A 19792-nucleotide genomic window follows, 5' to 3' on the forward strand; every position below is an offset into this window, starting at 1 on the left:
GACATTGTCGTGGCTAAGACGAAACGAAACTGGCGACTATTTAATGTATATCACTAGTTAGGGATGGAGGATTTTTTGGGGGTCACATGGTTCCCCGGGAAAACGGAGGTGGGATCAGTCGTTGGGGGAACTATATAAAACTGACTGTTATGTAACTGCTAGTAAGGGGGGGAGGGAGGGGAAGGGAGCTGGGTGGTTTATGATAGTTTTACATTGCCTTATGGGGGAATAAGGTATATTTTACAGCGACAGAATCAAAATCTTCAAACCCGCCCCCCCCCCACATCCCCCCAAGAGATAAAAACCAGTCCTTAACTACGTTTCGCAATGTTTTTCCACAGGGGGAGGAGGTGGAGGCTTTTTGACAAGCGGCCGAAGCTCAGTTAACTTTGGTGGGAGCTACGGCAATGGAGGAGAGGGTGGAAAAGGTTTCCTTCAGGGTGGAGAGGGAGGTAGAGCAAAGTACAATAATGCCCATGGGGGATTCGGTGGAGGAGGAGGAGCGTACGGTAGTGGAGGGGGTGCTGGAGGCGGAGGCGGCTACTCAGGGGGTGCTAGTGGGGATAACGTCTCTAATTCCTGTGGCGGTGGAGGTGGGTCATATAACTCTGGTGATGAGCAAAGCAACAGCTGTTGTTATAACGACAAGGGGCATGGGTTTGTGTTTGTCACGTGGTCTTGTTAAAGAAGCATCTTAACGTGTTTCATCATAACACATATAAATCATGCATGACGTATTGTAAGTTTAATTAGTGCATGTGAAATAATGATTTTTTACATGTGAACCGTGCATTGTTAATAAATCATAGTGTTCTAAGTAATTTAATTATTGTCACTAATATATAGTATTACAGTATTGTAAATTAGCAATGTAAAGTATTGTTCGTATTTAATGCAATGTTATCTTATGTAGGGCTTAGTAGTGCAAGTAATAACAATAATAATAATAGTTATAATAATAATAATAACAATAAAGTGTTTCTTTCCAAGGGAACTGCTACCCGCGTTGAAGAAACCTTAAGAGGAATTTTTTCAGTTTTAAAGTGGAAGGAAATTAAAAAAAATAATTGCAAATGAGTTTCCTTCTTAGGGGCTACTATATAAAATCAAGAAATCTTTAAGCTTTCACTTTATCATGGCTTTCTGTCTGTCCACCTCCACCTCTTTTTAGAATCATGACATCTAATGATGGAAACATGACTTGGACGTTCACTCGACCAATTTCACTTGGTGAGACTTGTAGTAAATCTCCCGTCTTTCAAAACGTTTCACTGTGGCAATGAAGGTAAAAGTAATGAAACCCCTCAGCTTTCATCCAGCCGTTATTTGAATGTAAGTTAGCTTGTTACATAAGAACGTATCGATATCACATCAGATTACATACCGAATCGTATGTTGTTGTTCTTATACCCGATGAGTTCACTGTTGCTTTGGAAACAGGTTGTTTAAATTATTTAGCAACGAGTCAGTGGCAAGTACAAGTTGTTACTTGCAAAAGAGATTAGTTCCGTACTTGTAAATGCCCTAAGAAGATGTAATAACAATGATGGATATTATGATATGCTGATGTAAAATGTTAGCAACCGATGCAATAGCAATAAAAAAGGAGATCAACAGAAGTGTTATTATAATAACGTAAGCCATCATTTGCATTTCCTCGGAAATCATTCCTTGCTTTTAATTTTTTTGTCAGATTTTTTTTAAACTCTGATATCCAGAAGAGAACTTATTTCTCATCAGTGGGAAGTTTACCAACCTAACTGAGAAACCCAAACCAGTTTTCTGCCTCGAACACGGTCAGCTTTCTCCGTTATAGCGATCCCGCCGTTACCTGAAGCTTACCTCAGTTGTCAGTTGTTTCCTTATCTAAATCAAAAGCCTCAATTCCGCTGCTTCTAATAGAATCAGCTGCAATATCGCAATAACGGCTTCAAGATAGAAACTTGCAAAAAAGTATTACTATATACAAGAGGTCAGTTATCGAACCCGCAGGTAGCGTCTTTACTTGAATTAAAATGTATGGCTACTGAAACTTCAACACGGAGAAAGTGACAATTGCCATCAATTGGTCCATGAAATTTGCATACATTCTGCTACATGAGAACGCACCAACGACGCTTGATCGGCTATCGCGATCAATGATCGTTGCGAAATGTGAAATGATATCGAAGATCGATCTTATATCGATTCGCGATCCAAGGTCGTCAGTTCATTCGCATTTTACGATTGAACATTGATTGGTCCATGAACATGATCGACCGCCACGATGTTACATCGACGATCACGATCTAACATCGAGGGGAAGAATGAAAAGACTGTTGACGATCCTGTATCAATTCGTGATCCTAAGTCGTCAATTCGTTTACATTTTACGATTGTACATCGATTGGCCCATGAACCTGATCGGCCGCCACGATGTTAGATTGACGATTACAATCTATAATCGAGGCTAAGCATCAAAAGACTGTTGACGAGCTTGTATCAATTCGTCATCCAAGTTTGTCGTTTCATTTGCATTTCACGCGCTCGCACATCGATAAGTCAATGTACTTGATCACCCGCGCAACCACAAAAAAGATGCTGACCGAAGTTGCATTCGCCATCGCAATTTATAGTCATAGCGAAAGATGAATTACTTACTGACGACCTTAACAACAGATCATTAATAGAAAAGGCAGACAAAAAAATACGATTAAAAAAAGTCTTGATAACGATACTCTTCAAAACGATTAAATTGAATTTCTATGAAACTGATGGTTCACAATACTTATACCTGTACAAACAAGGTCTTTTCCAGACCATTTTCCATTTTTGTCACATCTCCTCACGACTGAACCAGTCACTTCGGATCCTTCCTTACAAAGAACTTGCATTCTGTGTCATATAACATCTCTGTTTCGCTGGTGTTGCACCTTACCATTACACCACTGGTCGGCAGCGGGCAGGAGACAGCTAAAACAAGAGATAAATTTTACTTATTATCTCTTTGTAGGGCATTGAGGCGACTTTTGCGGGCTAAAGTAGAGACAGCCTTTAAGCCCGCTCGTGCGCAACTTGCGTCATTGTTCAGACTGTGTTGCTCTTATTTCTTAGTTTTAATTATCTCAAGCCACCCCATTGAAGTGATGATAATGGTTTTACAGTTTATGTTCGCGGGAAAAAATATTTTTAGGCCCTTCTAAAAGTTATTTTTACCTTCGCCGAGCAACTTGGACACTGAGGTCGGCCCTAAACATATTTCTGCCCCCGAGCAAAAACTCTATAGTTCTGACGACTTTTCCCGGCTTTCCAATTGAGTGCGATTAAAACCCTTACAAAGACAAAAAGACATCTCAAGATAGATTGAGAATTCACGCCCGCGAGCAAAAACTCTGCAGTATTTACGCCTTTTCTTTCCCAGTTGACTGCGATTAAAACCCTTAAAAAGACAAAAATGTATCTCACGACAGAAAGAGAATTCAAAGTATTTGCTTTAACATTCACTTTTACAAACAAACTCCTGTCCACTCCAAGTGCCATCATTCTGACATTTCCTCCAATTAGAACCAGCAAATCTTACATAGCCATCATCACATGACAAGTGACATACTGCGCCATATTTCACTGTTTCAATCCCTGGACATCCCAGCTTTGTTCCGTACAAAGGTGCAGGTAGCACTGGACACCCTAAAAATGCAATTAAAAGTTTATTCCATTTATTCTGCCGGTAAATGTCTCCAAAGAGGCGACGTCAAACCCATAATTGTTCCAAAAAGGAAACTCTATCGGCATGTATTCATTTTGATATAGAAATAGCTATTGGCTTCGTTATTAACTACTTTTAAATAGTTAGTGATCCTTGTGAACCGATGCAGCCGAAATGACAAATCTAACATTTTATCAGTCGGTCGCACCCAACGCAAAAGAAGCTCACAAACGAATACGATAAACATATTTGGTATGCATCTAATCCCACTAAAATGTTTAGAATTTAAAATGAAATGCTAAGGAAAAGAGAAATGTAACAACTACCGCGAAAAAGAACTCTTATCCTCGGTTACCTGGCTTACCAACAGGCCTCACTCCTCCCCAGACTCCTCCGTTGGCACCCCGTAAGAGAGCCAGCAAGTGCGTGTTCAACTGAACACGCACGTGCTAAGGTTACGCTAAGGAATCTAGGTCAGACCAATTGCTTGACACAATTTTCAAATATTTACCACTATATTACATCCATCTGTCATTATTTAGGAACTGTAATTAATCACAGTCATCGATTTTTAAAATTTTCTTCAAACAAGCATCGAAAGCTGATTGGTTATTTAGTCTCAGTAAGCTTTCTCATTGGCTGGGAAAATTGTGCTGGAGAGCAAAAAAATCAAGATCAAACCAGATTGAAATGTGAGCAATGATTGCAAAATGGATGTAATAAACTTGTATTATTATATTGCAAACCTGGCGATACCAGGGAGCTGTCATAGGCAACGAGTCCCATAGTCTGGCCGAAACCAAATGTTAAAATGCTTTCAACTGATCCATTGGAGGCGTCGACTTTGTAAACCCAATTACGACCCCACTCAATGACGTATAAGTAAGACAAAATGAACGTAACTCCAATAAAGGGAGTTCCAGGTTGTCGCAAAAGCAAAGTCCTGTTGTTACCATCGTAATCAACGGATTCTACTGCATTTGTTTGTTCATCCACCCAAAAAACAAGCTTGTTTTGTCTGTCAAGAGTGATACCATCTGGCCATGTAATATTGGATGTTACCATAGCGACACGCTGTGTCCCGTTTAAAGTTGATTTCTCGACTTTCGGAGTATTTCCCCAAGCAGTCCAAAACATCAATCTGCAGATCAAACACGAGATAACAGCGAGCATCAGCATTTATATTCTGTATGTTCTCTATAAATTGCCGGAGGTGCTCGGTGATCATTTTCGTTTTTCGCGTGACCTTAAAGTGTGATTCGTGGGGTGACATTGTACGGCGAAACTAGAAGCTAATCATTCTTAGGAATCAACGCGTTAAGCTACTACTAGCTATTTTCTCTCATGGTTTCACGCATGCTCCATTTATGCATCAAGTTTGATCTTCGCCCACTACAGTTAGTTTTGAGAGCTCTTAAAAATTGCATTTCAACTGTTTTTGCAAAGAAGTAAGCTTAAGTCAACCGCCTCCCGGTTGGCTCAATTGGTTAGAGCGCCGGATTGTGTTGTGCGGGAGGTCGAGGTTCGAGCCCCGGCCGGACCAATACTCATGGTCTTAAAATAACGGAGGAGGTATTCTTTTCTTCTCGGATAAGGACGAATAAACCGTAGGCCCAGTCTCCTGCAGGGTTAGGGGTAGGAGACGTTAATTTCCCACGCACGAGATTTTTATTACTGTGCGGTGGATGTCCTCTGTGGGTGGTCATTACTGTGGGTGGGATGAGCGAGAAGGTGAGATCGTTACATGGACTGAAGCGGCTGTCAGAGGCGCCTGATAATGCTGAAGTCCGATCTCAACTTTATCATTGTAACGAAACACGTTTGTTGTTTAGACTGCTTAATAAAAAGACTTTTAAAGACCTCCCCTCTCTCCTCCCTTCCCTCTGTATTACACACCGAGTTATTATTATGAGCGGGTTCTACCTCATTTAGATATTTACCCCTCTTGCACGTCGAGAACAATTCCTGTTGGCCTATCAAGCTCTGAGGAAAACATAGTACGCTTATTATTTCCCTCGAAGTCTGATACCGATATTGTATCATTTGTTAAATCGGTCCAGTATAACCGCAATGAGTGCCAATCCACAGCTAATCCATCACAGTCCGTATTATTAAGGATAACTGCAATGTTTCTGCCGTCCATATTCGAGCGCTTGATGTTTCGTTCTGTTGCGTCACTCCAAAATATGTAGCCCAGGTTGTAATGAACGTCTATTGCTACACCATGTGATAGATTTGAAATGACTGTGAAACTTGAGTTCCTGGCATAATCTAAAGCCAATATACGGTCTTCAGTTGCGATCAAGAGACATGGAGCGTTGCACCGATGCTTCAGTTCTATGAAAAAGGAAATATAAACAATAAACAAACCTTGTATTGACATCTGAATACTGTACCGAGGAGGAACGCGGCTCGATCCAAACTTGCCTCGTGTGTTCATTCATCCGCTATTATCGCGTGGTCATCGGATGAAAATCGATAACAATCGACATCGAGTAATAATTTGTATTTTTTCAAACGATTTTAATATCGATAATCTACAAAACTGATTGATAGCATGGTTTTCATTGACTGATCTCTATATTGGTGGCAAACTTCATCCTGTTTCGCACCGCGCCAGCTATAAACGTGCGCAAGCTATATATCAATCGATTGCAATCAAACGATGAATATCTATCAATAATACTGAGGTGGCTTCTTCTTAATAGGTACTCAGAGCACTAATAACCCATAACGTATAGGCGCCAGTTTACTTAAAGATCAAAAGAACTCTTTTGTTTCTTAATAATAGAGCAAGCAATTGGCGTCATAGTTTCGAAACCTAAAGAGAATAAAAAAAATAGAGATACCTAGTATATATGACATTGTACTTGTTCTAAACTTATTTTTGACGGAGACTACGTTTGCACAACATTACCCATGATCTGTTTAAGGCCACTTTGGGAATCGCCAAAGTCGACCAAGACAGAATTTCTCCTTACAATATCAATACATTGTCAAGAATACAAGTGATGAGAATATAAAAAAATATCAAGCAGCAACCTATGGGTTGTATGGCAGAGAGTAAGGAGAATTGCTAATGAGATTTTGGGAGCTTAAGGATTCACGATATGCAAAACTTGAACAGCGGAAACTAACTTAGTGAACCGTAACCACAAAAACATGTTCAGTTATCACTGGTTTTTGTGTTTGGGTTTTCACTGAGTTATTACGATTTTATCATTTTCGAAAGACTTTGATATAGTATACGGTATCCTCATCCGAAATTCGTCGCTCTTCGGCTGTAATTAAATAGCGATAAACGGCAAAAGCGAAAGAAGTTAGCTTGCACTTTCGTAATATAACATAATTGAAAACCACACGAGTGAGTAAATAAAAACATGTAAGCCAGATGTTAAAATCACATTATTACTGAAGATCTAGAGGCCGTCTGATGTGCACTATTAAAATAAATCATTCATTGACCGACTAAAGACCTTTCGGTTAAGGATTCCTCGACAATCTTTCTCGTTTGAAAAGCTATGGCGAGGTTAAAGTGTTTCTACTTGGCTGCATGTCTTATTCAGAACATTTGAATGAGTGTTCCCTGTGAGCCCATTAACAACTTAAGGCAGCGTCAGTTCTACGAACAACACACACAGATCCACAAGGTTTGTGGAAAACTCCGGCGAGATCCAGAGCTATCCAGTATCGAACGAAAATTATTCTACAAATGCATAAGGGGTTACGTTTCTAGTGAAACTGTGGTGCTGTGTCGCCGGGTCGGGGTCTTAAAAGATCATTTGGCCGTCATCAACTAGGTTGATAATGTAAATTGGCAACCGTAAACGGTTTTTAAAGCTGACGTTTTCAGCGCTAGCCTTTCGCTAGAGCAAAGCGCTTGCGCGCGAAACTCTGGCTTTGGAAGCCTTTAACGATGACAAATATTTACATCATCGACTCAGTTGATAAAACCAAGGAGTCACCTACACGCTTACCTGTAGAGGAAGCCTCCTTGTAAAAAACATCGGGGGTTATTAAAATGGAGACTAAACTAAGAAGTATATAAGATCCTCTCATAGTTTCTGAATTAAGTTTCTTATCGTTTGCTTGGTTTGAGGTGCAACCCGGTCTGATTGTTAATGCAATATGCCCGGTGAAGGTGTAGCTGGAAGGTCAAAAGGAGAGATTGATCTTCCGCAATTATGACCCGGAAGTTCTTCGTGAATAAGATTAGGGGTTGTTTTTCTAGAATTGGAATATAAGAAAGGTTGGGGATAATCAAAGAGCTGAGACATGGTAGGCTAAGCATAAAACTTTCACGAAGAGTTTAAAAGCCAGCCTACAGTAAAAAGGTAGAAGTAATGCAAATGAGTATCGTCGAATATCGGGCTCAACCTCGTTCCCAGAGTCTCTCATCTTCCCGCCCCTCTCTCGCTCCAAGAGGCGGGAAGATGACCCTTGGAACGAGGTTGTAATCGGGCTTTGTTCTTCCGTGATATCGGAAATATATAGACAAAAAAATATCGCGTATTTCATGATAAATCGACAAAATATGGGGGCTTTCCTGTGATTTCTCGTTACAGCGATATCTCGTTGCAGCGATATTTCGTTCCAGCAATATCTCGTTTCAATCGGCGAAATATATCGTAGAGCTTGATATATCGCTTTAAAAAAATATCTTTTTTCGAAAAACAGAAGGGTTCATGGAGCCATCCAAGAATTCAAGGCGCGAAACGAGTGCATATACTGCTCTTTTTTTTTTTGGATGAGATCCAACTTTAAAACTTTAAACGACTTTAAAACATCTCTGATACTTCCGCTTTTGACACCATAGATCGTCTCTGATATTCTTAGTTTTGATTTGTCTCTTTGTTTTGTTCGTTTTGGTTTGATTTTGTTTGAATTATTATGATTTGATGGCGAGAAATTGTTTCTTAACCCTCCAATAATTCCACAGGAGCTTCATATTTTTAAGTTATTCTTTGATACAAAGCCCATGTGCGGAAAATTTTTCTTGACTCCAAAACGACGTCTCTTCTTTGAAACGCGGCGACTTAAAAAAAGACTGTTTACGTACCCAGACAGGGGGCGGCGATGGTCGTTATTTTGGTAGTAAAAACACTTGAAGGCCTGTACGTGTCAGGGAATTCTCGGGTTTCAGGTGACGTCACAAGCTTTGCTGAAGCTAGTGTCCGCCATGTTGGTGTCCCTCGGGTGTCAAATTTATGCATAATTAGTCGATTTCTATAGTGAAGCCCTCTCTCTTATCGCCGTATTATTTCGCCAACTACATGAATATCCAGAAAGAAAAAAGCGATAAAAGTATCTGGCATTCATCTTAAGGTATCCCAGTGCTCTCTGAGTATGCCGAAAGCTTAGAGAGTTGGAAGGAAAGATGTTTACAAAAGATCTCGGTCATCGCGGTTGACCCTGCAAGCGTAACAGCCGAGAAGTTCAGTCCAAAATGCTTGCCTCTTGTGGAAGTGTCGGATTTGCTGAGTTACCTCGTTGTTGAGACCAGCTTTTACACCAAGAAGCAGTTCAAGGCGTTCAAGAGTCTAGAGGCGTTTAATCAAATGGTGTCGGGATTTGGAACCTCAGTTGTAGGCAAAGTAATCGCTGGCAATTATGTCGTGAGAGCACGAGTTTGGCATTCACAGCATATGAATGATCCTTTTGTGAACATTTGGGTCATTTCCGAAAACAATGGGACTATTTTGTCAGCCCATTGCTTGGGATGCAAAGCTGGACTGGCTGAGTCATGCTCACATATCGCGATTGTTTTATTTTATATTAGAGGCAACTACTCGAATTCATGGCAAGCTCGCTGGGTGTCACAAAAAATCAGACACCGAAAACTCAGATCCCTCGAGGTGTTCTCCAAGCTTCCGAAGTGCTCCATAGTTCGATAGTGCATAGCATAAAGCATGAACCAATTGTTTTATAACATAACCGGTGGAATAATGCAACAAATCCGACGCGAAAGACGGACAACAATATCAAGAGTGATTCTTCAGTGAAGCGAATCGTGACGGCGCTGATGCCGAGTCTTCTTTCCCGTTGTTTTTCTCTTTCTACCTCATTTAAGAACTCTAGCCCAAGGGTCGCAAAATTGTCTTCGTTTTGGGACTGGTGGGCCGAGTCTCTGTTTGTATCCATTATTATCGCGAAATATTTAAGAATTTTAACAGAGCGACAACAAGGATCTGTGCGACGAAGTACAAAAAAGTAAACAAATGTCTCTTTCGGCTCGTCAAAATAACGCCACATTTTAATACTTTGGTGTTGGAGCGAGCGCATTTGATCCAGTTAACTGTGAATGAAAAGCTCAAAATTAACGGGAAAAATGGAGGAAATTTAAGCAAAATGAAGTCTTGTGTCACTCTAAAATGTTTTAATGCTCAACCATCGGACGATTTTGCGAAACGCGCAACTTGCGGCCTTGTTTTTGCTGCTTCAGTTGGATCAAGACCCAAAACGTCAAAATACACGCGGCATTACCAGGAATGATCATGAGTCGAGTTTATCTCTTGAATTTTCGAGGGGTCTGAGTTTTCGGGGTCTGAGGTCTGAGTTTTCGGGGTGTGAGTTTTCGTGACACCCCAAGCTTGCTCGCACTCAGGTAAAATGCTCATGGATTTTGCCGACATATGTCAATGAAGTGCCGTATGCGAGGGCTAAAGACATCGATTTCTCATCGGCTAAGAAGCTCAAAGAAAAGCTCGACCAAAAAATCGAGGATCTACAACAGCCGCAAGCCTCGAACCATACAACAACTTCTAGTTCCTCCTGTCCTTCCCCTTGATTTGTAATGATCTTAGGTATAGCGCATTAGATCATATATCCAATGAATTTTGCGCTATAGAAATAATAAAATTATTAAATTATTATACGAAAGAATCCTTAGTCTTTATGCTTTCCACTTTTGCTCGAACAGCCAACAACAATGCATAAAACCATCCCTTCTTTCTCACATGAACTCTTCGTTAGATACGGTTTGTTTACGCTCGAGGGACACTAAGATGGCGGATAGTAACCGTTGCTAAGGTATTGGTCACGTGGGTGAAATCCAAGGATATTAGTTACGAGTAAGGCCATTAATTAAATGTCCTAGTAAATATTAACTATGTCACCAAATTGTAAAGGATTGCATTAGAGAGTGGGATATATTTCATAAAAGTTTTAGCTGATTTACTGTATGAGGGATGTTGTAATTGCATGCGTTTATTCCGCCTAAAAAGAAAGGGGAAACGTACTGTTGGGTATCAGAATTAAATATAGACATATAACAATAGTTTGATTTGGGATTTTAATGTACTCGTGATTGTGGGAAAATACTAGCTAGTATTACGCAAGGCGAACTATGAATACTGCAGGAGATTGTGGTTTAAGGTAGATTGTTAGAAAGTTTTAGCTGTTACAACGAGAGAATTATTGGAACGTTGGCGGTGTTCGTCAAAAATAAAGCTTTGGAAAAGAATATTGTTTACAGTCTTGCTGAGTTCGTATAGATGTCGCGACATGTACACACACTTTGAGTGTATTAAATTTATAATGTTAATGTTACGCTCACATAGACTAAGGATCTGTAAGATACCCTCTAAGTGTAGATCATAAATTGATCCATTTAACCCCCCTGCGGGTAGAGCACGTAACAAATATCATCATTGAACAAGTCACGGCACGTTTGGAACTTGTTTGAATGTCTGTCCAGTGTGCCGAAGTGAGAATCATACCGTAAATGCTCACTGAACAATGTTAGTAGTTCCTTTCGATAAGGCTGTGATGGTAACCGCAAAGGTTTCCTGAGCAAAAGGATTTCAGAGGGCGCTTCACTTGAAAATGATCCGCGTGCCTACACCTTAACTCTCGTTTCCATTGATCGTAATCAAATGCTGCAGTGACTTTCTATTGGGAACTGATAAAGTTAATGCTTACCCGTAGATGCAGATACCATGTGAAAGAAGATTAGATTGAAGAGGGCACTGAGAAGCTTAATAGCTTTCATTGTTACTTTCCTTTAAATCTAAATGATTTCTCCCTCTCTTCTATGGGAAAGAATTGCCGCATTCCAGGTCTCAGTTAAAGGGTATGTCTAACGCTCAGTTCGCGTTCTCAAGTCGGACGTACTTACGTGACAAGTTGCTATCCAGAGTGCGTGACGGCAAAAGGCAACGCTAGCAGGGATTTTTGGTCACGTACCGTTTTTTATAACGTGAGGTAATGACAATTTAATAGACACCATTTTCCCCGGCTGTATCTTGCAAGTTTTAGATAACTTGTAGGCTCTCCTCGACGAGACCACAATCTGGTGCAATTTGTTTCAGCGGCGGATGACGTTATCCAGCGGATAGGTCACTATCCAGCGAATGGGTCAGACAGGTCACTATTCAGCGAATAGTGACAGAATACAATAACTAATACAGAATACAATAACTAAAACAACTTCCATTTACCTGCGTCATTATCAAGCCCTCTAATCTTTGTTAGGTTAAGGGTGTTGAATAAGAAATTAAGAATCGTGAATTAGAAAATGAAGGTATCTGAAGTTAACAGAGAAAGTAACCTTGTGTGGGAAATGGTTTCGATAAAATAGGAGGCGAGTCCAGTAGGTGGGGGAGGGGGGTACTTGGGCCAAGTTTTGCTAGGTCTGTGTTGCTTGCCTTCCAGAACCCCTCACCAATTGTAGTCTATTCTGTGGCCAATTATAAGTACCATCTTGGTCCCTTTTGGGAAAATGTAATTTTCGTGATCCCAGCTTTGTCAAGAACGGAATATAACGCGAACTGATTGTTAGACATTAAAACCACAGCTTGTAATACGGCGACAAATTTTTAACCGCGAATCTTCCCTTTTTTAAATCCCTGCCTACTAGATTTTTCTTACCCTCAAAGTCCTGAAAACAGTGCCAAACCATTGTAGAAACTCTACTGAGAACACAAACCCGTTATATTCAATCCAGTCGTGACAATGCGACTCTGTCCAGCCCGCATCTCCATCAATCTATCATCAGGAAGTACCCCCACCCTCCCCACCCAAGCGAGTTTAGATAGGCGAGTTTGACTGAAAAATAAAGGGTGAAAGTTTCTAAAGAAACTGTGGTGACTGAGTTTGAGTGATAACTAATTTCCGGTTAACGTACAACGTACAACATGTTCAGCTTGATCATTCATCCAATCCACGGTCTTAGTAATAAAATGCCTTTAGTAATTCGAATTGTATTCAATCTTTGTAATAGTTGCAGTATTTAACACATAATTTTCTTTTCTATCTTGTGGCTTGCCTTACAAATTTTCTGTGATTCTAACAAAATTTGTTCATTCCGCTCAATTAGATACAGTTAGTAATTCTTGTTAATCTGTTGCTACTGGCATCCTTCAAACCTACCTAATTTTACATCTATCATTTTTAAGCCACTGATTACAAAGTTACATCCCCGTTATGTAACCTTTTTTCTTCAGTTTATCTCTGACTTTTTTAATTTGTTTATTCCTGAAACCTGATGGATGCTTAAAGCTATGAGTTCTGTACGAACATTTGTAGGAGATAAACTACGTAGGAACCGATAAGGCAATTATTTAATAGGAATGAATATAAGCTATTGTTTAACCTAAGCCATAAGTGGTGCTAAGAAATTTCATTTTCACAGTGCGAATACCACCTGGCTTATAATAATGCTGAGCTTAAATAAGTGTCGATATCACAGCAAAAATCTGAAGTTCACTCCGTTTTACAATCTAATTTCAAATTGTAGGCCAATGTCTTTGTTTATTGCATCAGCTTTGTAGCAAATTATCTCAAACTTAATTAAAATGAAAAAAAGTTTGCCGACATCTTGTGGTGAAATTGTTACCGAAAAAAACTCATGTACGAAGATCTAACTCCTTATCGGCAGCTGATTTCGGAAACCTTTGAAATAGAGAGCTGCTTTTCACACTTAGGTCTCTGAACTCAAAATTCATTAAAAAAGAATTAAATGTCAGTTCTTAGTTACACGTCGCTCTGTACCACCAATTATAATATCAGGCGACGTTAATCGCTAAAATCCTTCAACCTGACACTGAATTACGTGTTAATTTATCTCAATACAGTCATAATATCGCATATACCCTGAACTGCTCCCTACAATTGCAGAAGGTATTAATTAGACAGGCGAGTTTATTTGGCTTTGCAGGTTTTTAAAATCTCGTTCCAGACAACAGACTTGAGTCGACGGTGAGTATTGAAATGCATAATTTACCATTTTGGTTTCAGAAATTTCGTTATTCGATTATTTTTATTCGAAGAACTGAAATAATGTGCGTCGAGTTAACCACTGATAAAAATTGCAAGTTACACGATCCAGTTTATTTTACTCATTTGTTTGAGTTTGTTTTTTTATTTAACACTGGTTTCTTCAAGAAATGAAATGTGAAATTTTTAAATTGTCTCTCATTGGCGCCGGCCTCCCTGGGTATCATGTCCTCAAACTTGAGATGATTCGCACAAAAAAATATATATATATATTCCTAGCAAAACATGAAGTCATCTTGTTAAAAATAGGTTAACACTTTCAAGCGTGTCTCTCAAGTCGTTTTTCAGTCTTTAAACCTCAAGCACAACAACCTTTTTAATAATAACATCTAGGTTTTTTTCAAGTTAAATTTTGCTTTCTCTTGTTCTCCGCGGTCACTGAGTTGATTTATTTACAGTTGTGATCAACGGAAAGTCCTGACTCAAATGAAGACAAAAGATGGAATAGAAGCTGATATTTTAGAGTAAATATTCTTATTTTGCGAGTAATTCAAGTTTACCTTTGTTATAAGTTAACTCGCGCTCCAATTGCGCTCGTCTCTAAGTGAAATCTATGCTTTTGTTAAACCATAAAGTCAAAATTAGTCCAGAAAAAGGAACCAGCTCGATCATAATCTTTGATGAAGGTTATTCCCCATGAAACATTATTGTTTTTCGTTATGGTGTTTTCCAATATTTTGTTACATTGTTGTCAAAACACAATATCAAGTCCTCTTTAATCACGGTGGCATAATTAGGCGGTTCTGGATCTTTCAAGTTGATATTCAGCCAGAAAAATTTCTCATTCATTACGGCTGTCCTTCATAATGGGACTTGCTCATTTTATTTTCCTTAATTCTGATTGGCTATCATGGTGTGAAGTCATCAAGATTTCGTGGGTCTGTCGTCTTTCGTAACATTACCATGGCAACCGAAACGAAAATACATTACTAAAAAATCAATCGTTTGTGCAACAAATTACACCATGTTCAAGCTACGTTAAGAGAGCTAAAGATCGGTTTGTTGACTTAGAGGTTTGCATACACGCTCAGCCATAGAATTGTTCTTTATATCATATGCATTTTTCAAATAGAACAGATAGAACACACTCGCATGTCACCTTTTGTGAGAAAGAAAAAGCCATAGGCGAGTGTTTTATCGAGTAAATCGCATTATGTATTTACAGTTGATTTATTCCAAATTTCAGCAGGTGTCTCAAATTAGGTTTACTGAACTCTGTGAATATTTGCAGTCAGCAAAATTTCAAAACTTAATTCAAAGTTATTTTCTAACCGCTAATTTCGTAGTATGCACATTTTCAATTTTTTTCAACTGCATTCTCCTTGTGCAATATTGAACCCTGAGAACCGTACTTAACTTAAAAACCGACCCTATAAGGGACCCATCTAAAAAATGGACGCCAAAAATCAAAAGAACTTTGCCATATTGCGGCGGTTGTCGCAATATGGCTGACACCATACCTGTAAACGTTACCTGGTTCAGGCGCGGATGAAAGAAATTGACGAGATTAAAGAAAAGCAAAGGCATCTGATCAAAAGCCTCGAGTTCGCTCACAAGTCTGTTGAAACTCTAGCTGTTCGAGTTGAAGCTCAAGCCACGGACGATCTCCGAGCTGGAGAAAGATGTGAACAGCCTGACAAAAAAAAAAACCCCAACTATTATCAGCTATGCAGCTACCAGCCATCTAGCTATGTTATATAGCTATATAGTTATATAGCTATATGGTGTATAAACTATATAGTTATACCGCTACATAGCTATCAGCTATACTGCTTTTTTCAGCGACCTTGCAAGTAAGAAAGCAGATTTCGGTATCCTCTTCAATCAAAACTTTACCCTCAAGGTTTTCAGGCCTTATCACAGATATGTGATAAGGAAGGAAGGTACATTATTACTGATGTAGAAGTCAAAGATCTAGTCTTAATGATCTGCAATATTTATGCTGCTGACAAAGACGACCATATTTCTACCAAAATGTACGTGAAAAAATGATAACGTGTGGTATGAAGAAAACTATTCTTATGGGAGATTTTAATCTTGTTATGGATGTCACCAAGGACAAAAAGGGTGGGAAATTAACGACGCACCGAAACTCCTTAAAAGTGATTCAAAATCTCGGGATAATCTTGATCTTATCCAGGCCGTGACTGGCCGGTATATCGAAACTGCCCATTGTACCACAGATTGCTGATTAAGAATTTGGAAAAATTATATTGGATCCAATGTTCCGTTCATGAAATATGAGGTTGATCCAGAGCAAAAACGAGGAAGGATACATTATCAAATTGGGTGGCCTGGCTGGCGGCTGGCACTTTGTCGATCCAGCAAAAACTGGGTCCTCATGAAAATTCTTTGTCTGCAGTAAGATTGTAAATAAAAAACTCTTCCTACCTCGAAACTGTTACGGTTTAATATATTTAGATGAGGATTTGTCGAAGCCAATTACTCTCTACAGTAGAGATTATTTTAGAAATTATCAATGTGAACCAAACACTATTTTTAACATAACAATTGTTCAGGTGCTCAATGCAAAAGTAAAACAAAATTCCAATTGTAAGTTTGCCAGAGAGTTGTCACAACGAGCCGGATTTATTGTTCCATTCCCGCAAAAGGGTCCAAACGGTTTCATCATTAAAGATCATAAACAGACAAAGTCAAAGGCGCTGTTTAAAATAAAGTAACCTAACAAAAAATAAGAATTTAGCCAAGGTACTCCTCAATGGTACGGTATGAACACATATGCCTACCCATCTCTCGTTTGATATTTCCCATTTCTTTCAAATGTTGTTTCAATTCAATGTGGGCACCTGAAAACAAATGAAATTTTTTTTTATCAAATCTCCAGTCTCATCCAAGTCCATAGGTAGCATAGTAAATCGACCACATTTTGAAAGAGGAATGATTGAACGTTGATGATTGATAATGATTACTGAGCGCTGAAAGTGATAAAAGCAACAACTTTAAACGTTGTTTACCACGAAAAAGAAAGGAAAAAAATTTCCGGTCGTAGCGTTGCTCGTGTACTCATGTACATAGATTGTCACAAAGAAAATACATTTGGATGGAGTCGCTCGCTGGGTTGTTTAACTGTTTCTCTGATTGACTAGCTTAATTCCCTTACAGCTAAAAAGCTCAAAGCTTAAAACTCTTGTACCAGATCGACAGAAATTCGGAAAGGCGGCAAATTAGGAGTATTATTCAACATCATATCAGCCGAATGTCTTCTCTAGCTTCAATTTCTTTGAAGTTTTGCGAACTGGAACTTCAAGAGCTCCTATAAAGCCTCTATAAATACCTGATACACAGTATCCCATGAAACACAGTATCCCATGAAACACATGGCCAGGATATAAAATGACAAAAGTGCACACATCTTCATTTTCATCTTAGTTTGGTTGCAATAAACTCTATAACAGAAACGAACAAGATTAGAATGGCTTTTTTGGAGGAAACTTAATGCGAGTAAATATTGATCAATAGCGATCAATTTCTTAATAAATGATTGTGTTAACCAATTGAGCTAACCCCCTCCAGGTTCACTCAATTGATTAAAGCGCTGGACTGTTGTGCGGGAGGTCGACGTCGATGGCTCGAGCCCCGGCCGGACCAACACTCAAGTTCTTAAAATAACTGAGGAGAATGCGCAACCTTTCTATAATATCAAGAAGTGGATAGACATTCTAGTCTTTGAAACTTCAAGGAATTTGAAACTTCAAGGAAAATAATATGATATAGCCAGAATTCGTGCGTAGGATTTTAAGATAAGCTCGGGAGGCTGTCTTTGACGGCTGTTTAATGATTTTCTTGGTAGTAAACATCTGTAAACATCAGATCGTAGGTGCTCGCGCGAGCACACGCAATTGTCAGCGGTAGCTAAAACAGATCATGAGCAAATGTCGATCTTATAGAATCCAGATTTTTAAATGCGCGAGAACGCGCGTGGAAATTGCTAAACTCACGAAAGCTATTGCATGAAAACAAGTCCGGTGACCCCTTCTTTTTATTGTTCCAATATGATAATAACGTCGAAAGGAATCATCACAAAAAAAATTAGAAAGTTCTACGGAAGGAAATTTGCGATGTGCGAAAATTGCCTTTTTTCTAGATTTTCTGAAATTCCGCTCCGTAGAATTTTTTTAAAATCTTTGTGCATTTTCCTTTTCGAGTGCCAAAAGCAATCACTGAAAAAAGTCAGGGGGTCACCGGGTTAGTTTTTGAATTATTTAAGCCACAAGCTAAAAAATGCGTCTGAATACGCCTCTGAAACCGTTGCCATGGAAACTGCTAGTGACGAAATGACACCTATTTTTGGATAACCAATTATTATATAATTCAACCCCGTAAAAGTATTCAACTGGCCTTGGTCAGTCTTTCTGTTGTATTCTTTCAAAGTTACAAACCATCAGAAAGATGAAAAACGGTACGAGCCACCTTAATGAGCAAAAACAATCGCCCTGCACGTGTGTTTAACATTTTGGTACATTTCTTTGCCGTTCTCGGCAAAACAACAACGTGAAATAGCCAAACTTTAGGTTTTCTCAAGAACGTGAGTGCATGACGGTTAACTTTTCTTTGAATTCTTTCTCCTTACTTTAACGCCGTTCGTGGTGATATAGTCCCTGAATAGTTCGCCAGCATTTTCCACGTGAAACAAATTGGAATAACCTCGAAAGAGTTACAGAGACGAAAAGTTAGATTTCGACACGACGTTTTCGTTGCCGTCGCCGTTGTCGTTGCTACAGCTCCCTAATGCTTTACGGGGGGGACAACGGCCATTTAGGCGTATTTTGAACTTTTCTATTTTTCGGTGAAAAAAAAGCGCGATAGAACTTTTTGATATAATTTTTGAAAAAGGTTCATTAAAAGGGTCTTTTAGAAAAAATAAAATGAATTACGAAATTTTGCAACTATCGGCGGATTCTCGATATTTACGGTCAGTGGCTCTTAAAGCTTTTTTAATTGCTATCAGTGACAAAGCTTGCCTTCCGTCGTCTAATAGGGGATTACTAGTTCATCCAATACCCAATTCCCGAAACTTATACATCATAAGAATTGTATGGCAGACAGTAAGGAGAATTACTAACTAGATCTTGGGAGTGAAACTGGTGAAGAGCTTGGCATTTTCTCGTTCCCCACCTAACATATGATTACTCCATGGGAAGGTACGTAAGGGAGGCTTAAAACTCACATTCAGGATAGGATCACAGTTAGATAATTCATTTTTGTTATAGAGGGTCGGTTATTTACACGAGTTCTTACCCAAACCAGGGTTTTACGCAATCTGTTGGCCTCAGTCTTTCTCTATATAAGAGGGTTAATTTGATCAAAAAATGTCCTTCCAATGTACGCTTACGTCCCTCTCGACGCTGCTCACAAAAATAAATGTTCAGTTAAAAGGTTCAGTTAAAAGGTTCAGCCACACTGAGGATTGTTTAGGACGCGGTTTTGTCTAACGGCTAAGCTTTGTTTAAATAATCAGACCAAAAGTTTTTGGATCCACAGATGATATTATTTCTATTCAGAATAGGATAAAATTATGTTTGTTTAATGACGAATAAGTCTAAAATGGAGTCAAAAAAATTTTGATCTGATGATCTCTAATGATCTCTAGTTTCTTGGACTTAAGCCATTGTTGGTAGATTAAATGTAACTAAGTGTCGCCATTGTCTTTGCTTTTGTTCCTTAATATAAAACCAACGATAAATATCTTATTTCTTTGGAATTCAGTTTTTTCTTAACTGTTTTTTAAGCTGGAAAATCCAGACCTTACACAGCCTATGTATTAAAGGTTGACTTATCTAAAATTCATTTTATGGTGTGCATTTATGAGTG

General features: G+C 39.0%; 2 protein-coding genes and 1 pseudogene across 6 annotated transcripts in view; 2 read left to right on the forward strand and 1 right to left on the reverse strand.

Annotated features, from left to right (window-relative positions):
• Positions 1 to 1619, forward strand: part of LOC148729738 (uncharacterized) — a 29708-nt gene extending 28089 nt beyond the window's left edge. For both annotated transcript variants that reach the window (XM_088760456.1, XM_088760455.1), the window contains one exon: positions 342 to 1619. In XM_088760456.1, the coding sequence (XP_088616582.1) occupies positions 342 to 685 (344 nt within the window). In that variant the 3' untranslated portion in view covers positions 686 to 1619. The remainder of the gene's footprint in view (positions 1 to 341) is intronic.
• On the reverse strand, positions 731 to 8844 carry LOC148729742 (low-density lipoprotein receptor-related protein 5-like protein). Of its 3 annotated transcripts, XM_088760460.1 has the most exons (8): positions 7663 to 8844; positions 5626 to 6022; positions 4432 to 4826; positions 3484 to 3666; positions 2774 to 2952; positions 1843 to 1908; positions 1385 to 1524; positions 731 to 1271 (listed from the first exon to the last, which is right to left on the reverse strand). In XM_088760460.1, exons 1-5 carry the CDS (start codon positions 7742 to 7744, stop codon positions 2840 to 2842), a joined length of 1170 nt encoding a protein of 389 aa, XP_088616586.1. In that variant the 5' UTR covers positions 7745 to 8844; the 3' UTR covers positions 731 to 1271; positions 1385 to 1524; positions 1843 to 1908; positions 2774 to 2839. The 3 variants fall into 3 exon arrangements, with proteins under 3 accessions (XP_088616586.1, XP_088616584.1, XP_088616583.1); XM_088760458.1 differs by lacking the exon at positions 1385 to 1524; XM_088760457.1 differs by having other exon boundaries at positions 731 to 1524.
• A 1272-nt stretch (positions 8845 to 10116) lies between these two features.
• Positions 10117 to 19792, forward strand: part of LOC148729743 (DELTA-stichotoxin-Hcr4a pseudogene) — a 164356-nt pseudogene continuing 154680 nt past the window's right edge. Inside the window, exon 1 of the transcript XR_016001399.1 lies at positions 10117 to 10249. The product of XR_016001399.1 is annotated as a DELTA-stichotoxin-Hcr4a pseudogene (transcript). The remainder of the gene's footprint in view (positions 10250 to 19792) is intronic.

Source organism: Stylophora pistillata, chromosome 5, assembly GCF_964205215.1.
Source record: "Stylophora pistillata chromosome 5, jaStyPist1.2, whole genome shotgun sequence".
In the NCBI taxonomy this organism is placed as follows: Eukaryota; Metazoa; Cnidaria; class Anthozoa; order Scleractinia; family Pocilloporidae; genus Stylophora; species Stylophora pistillata.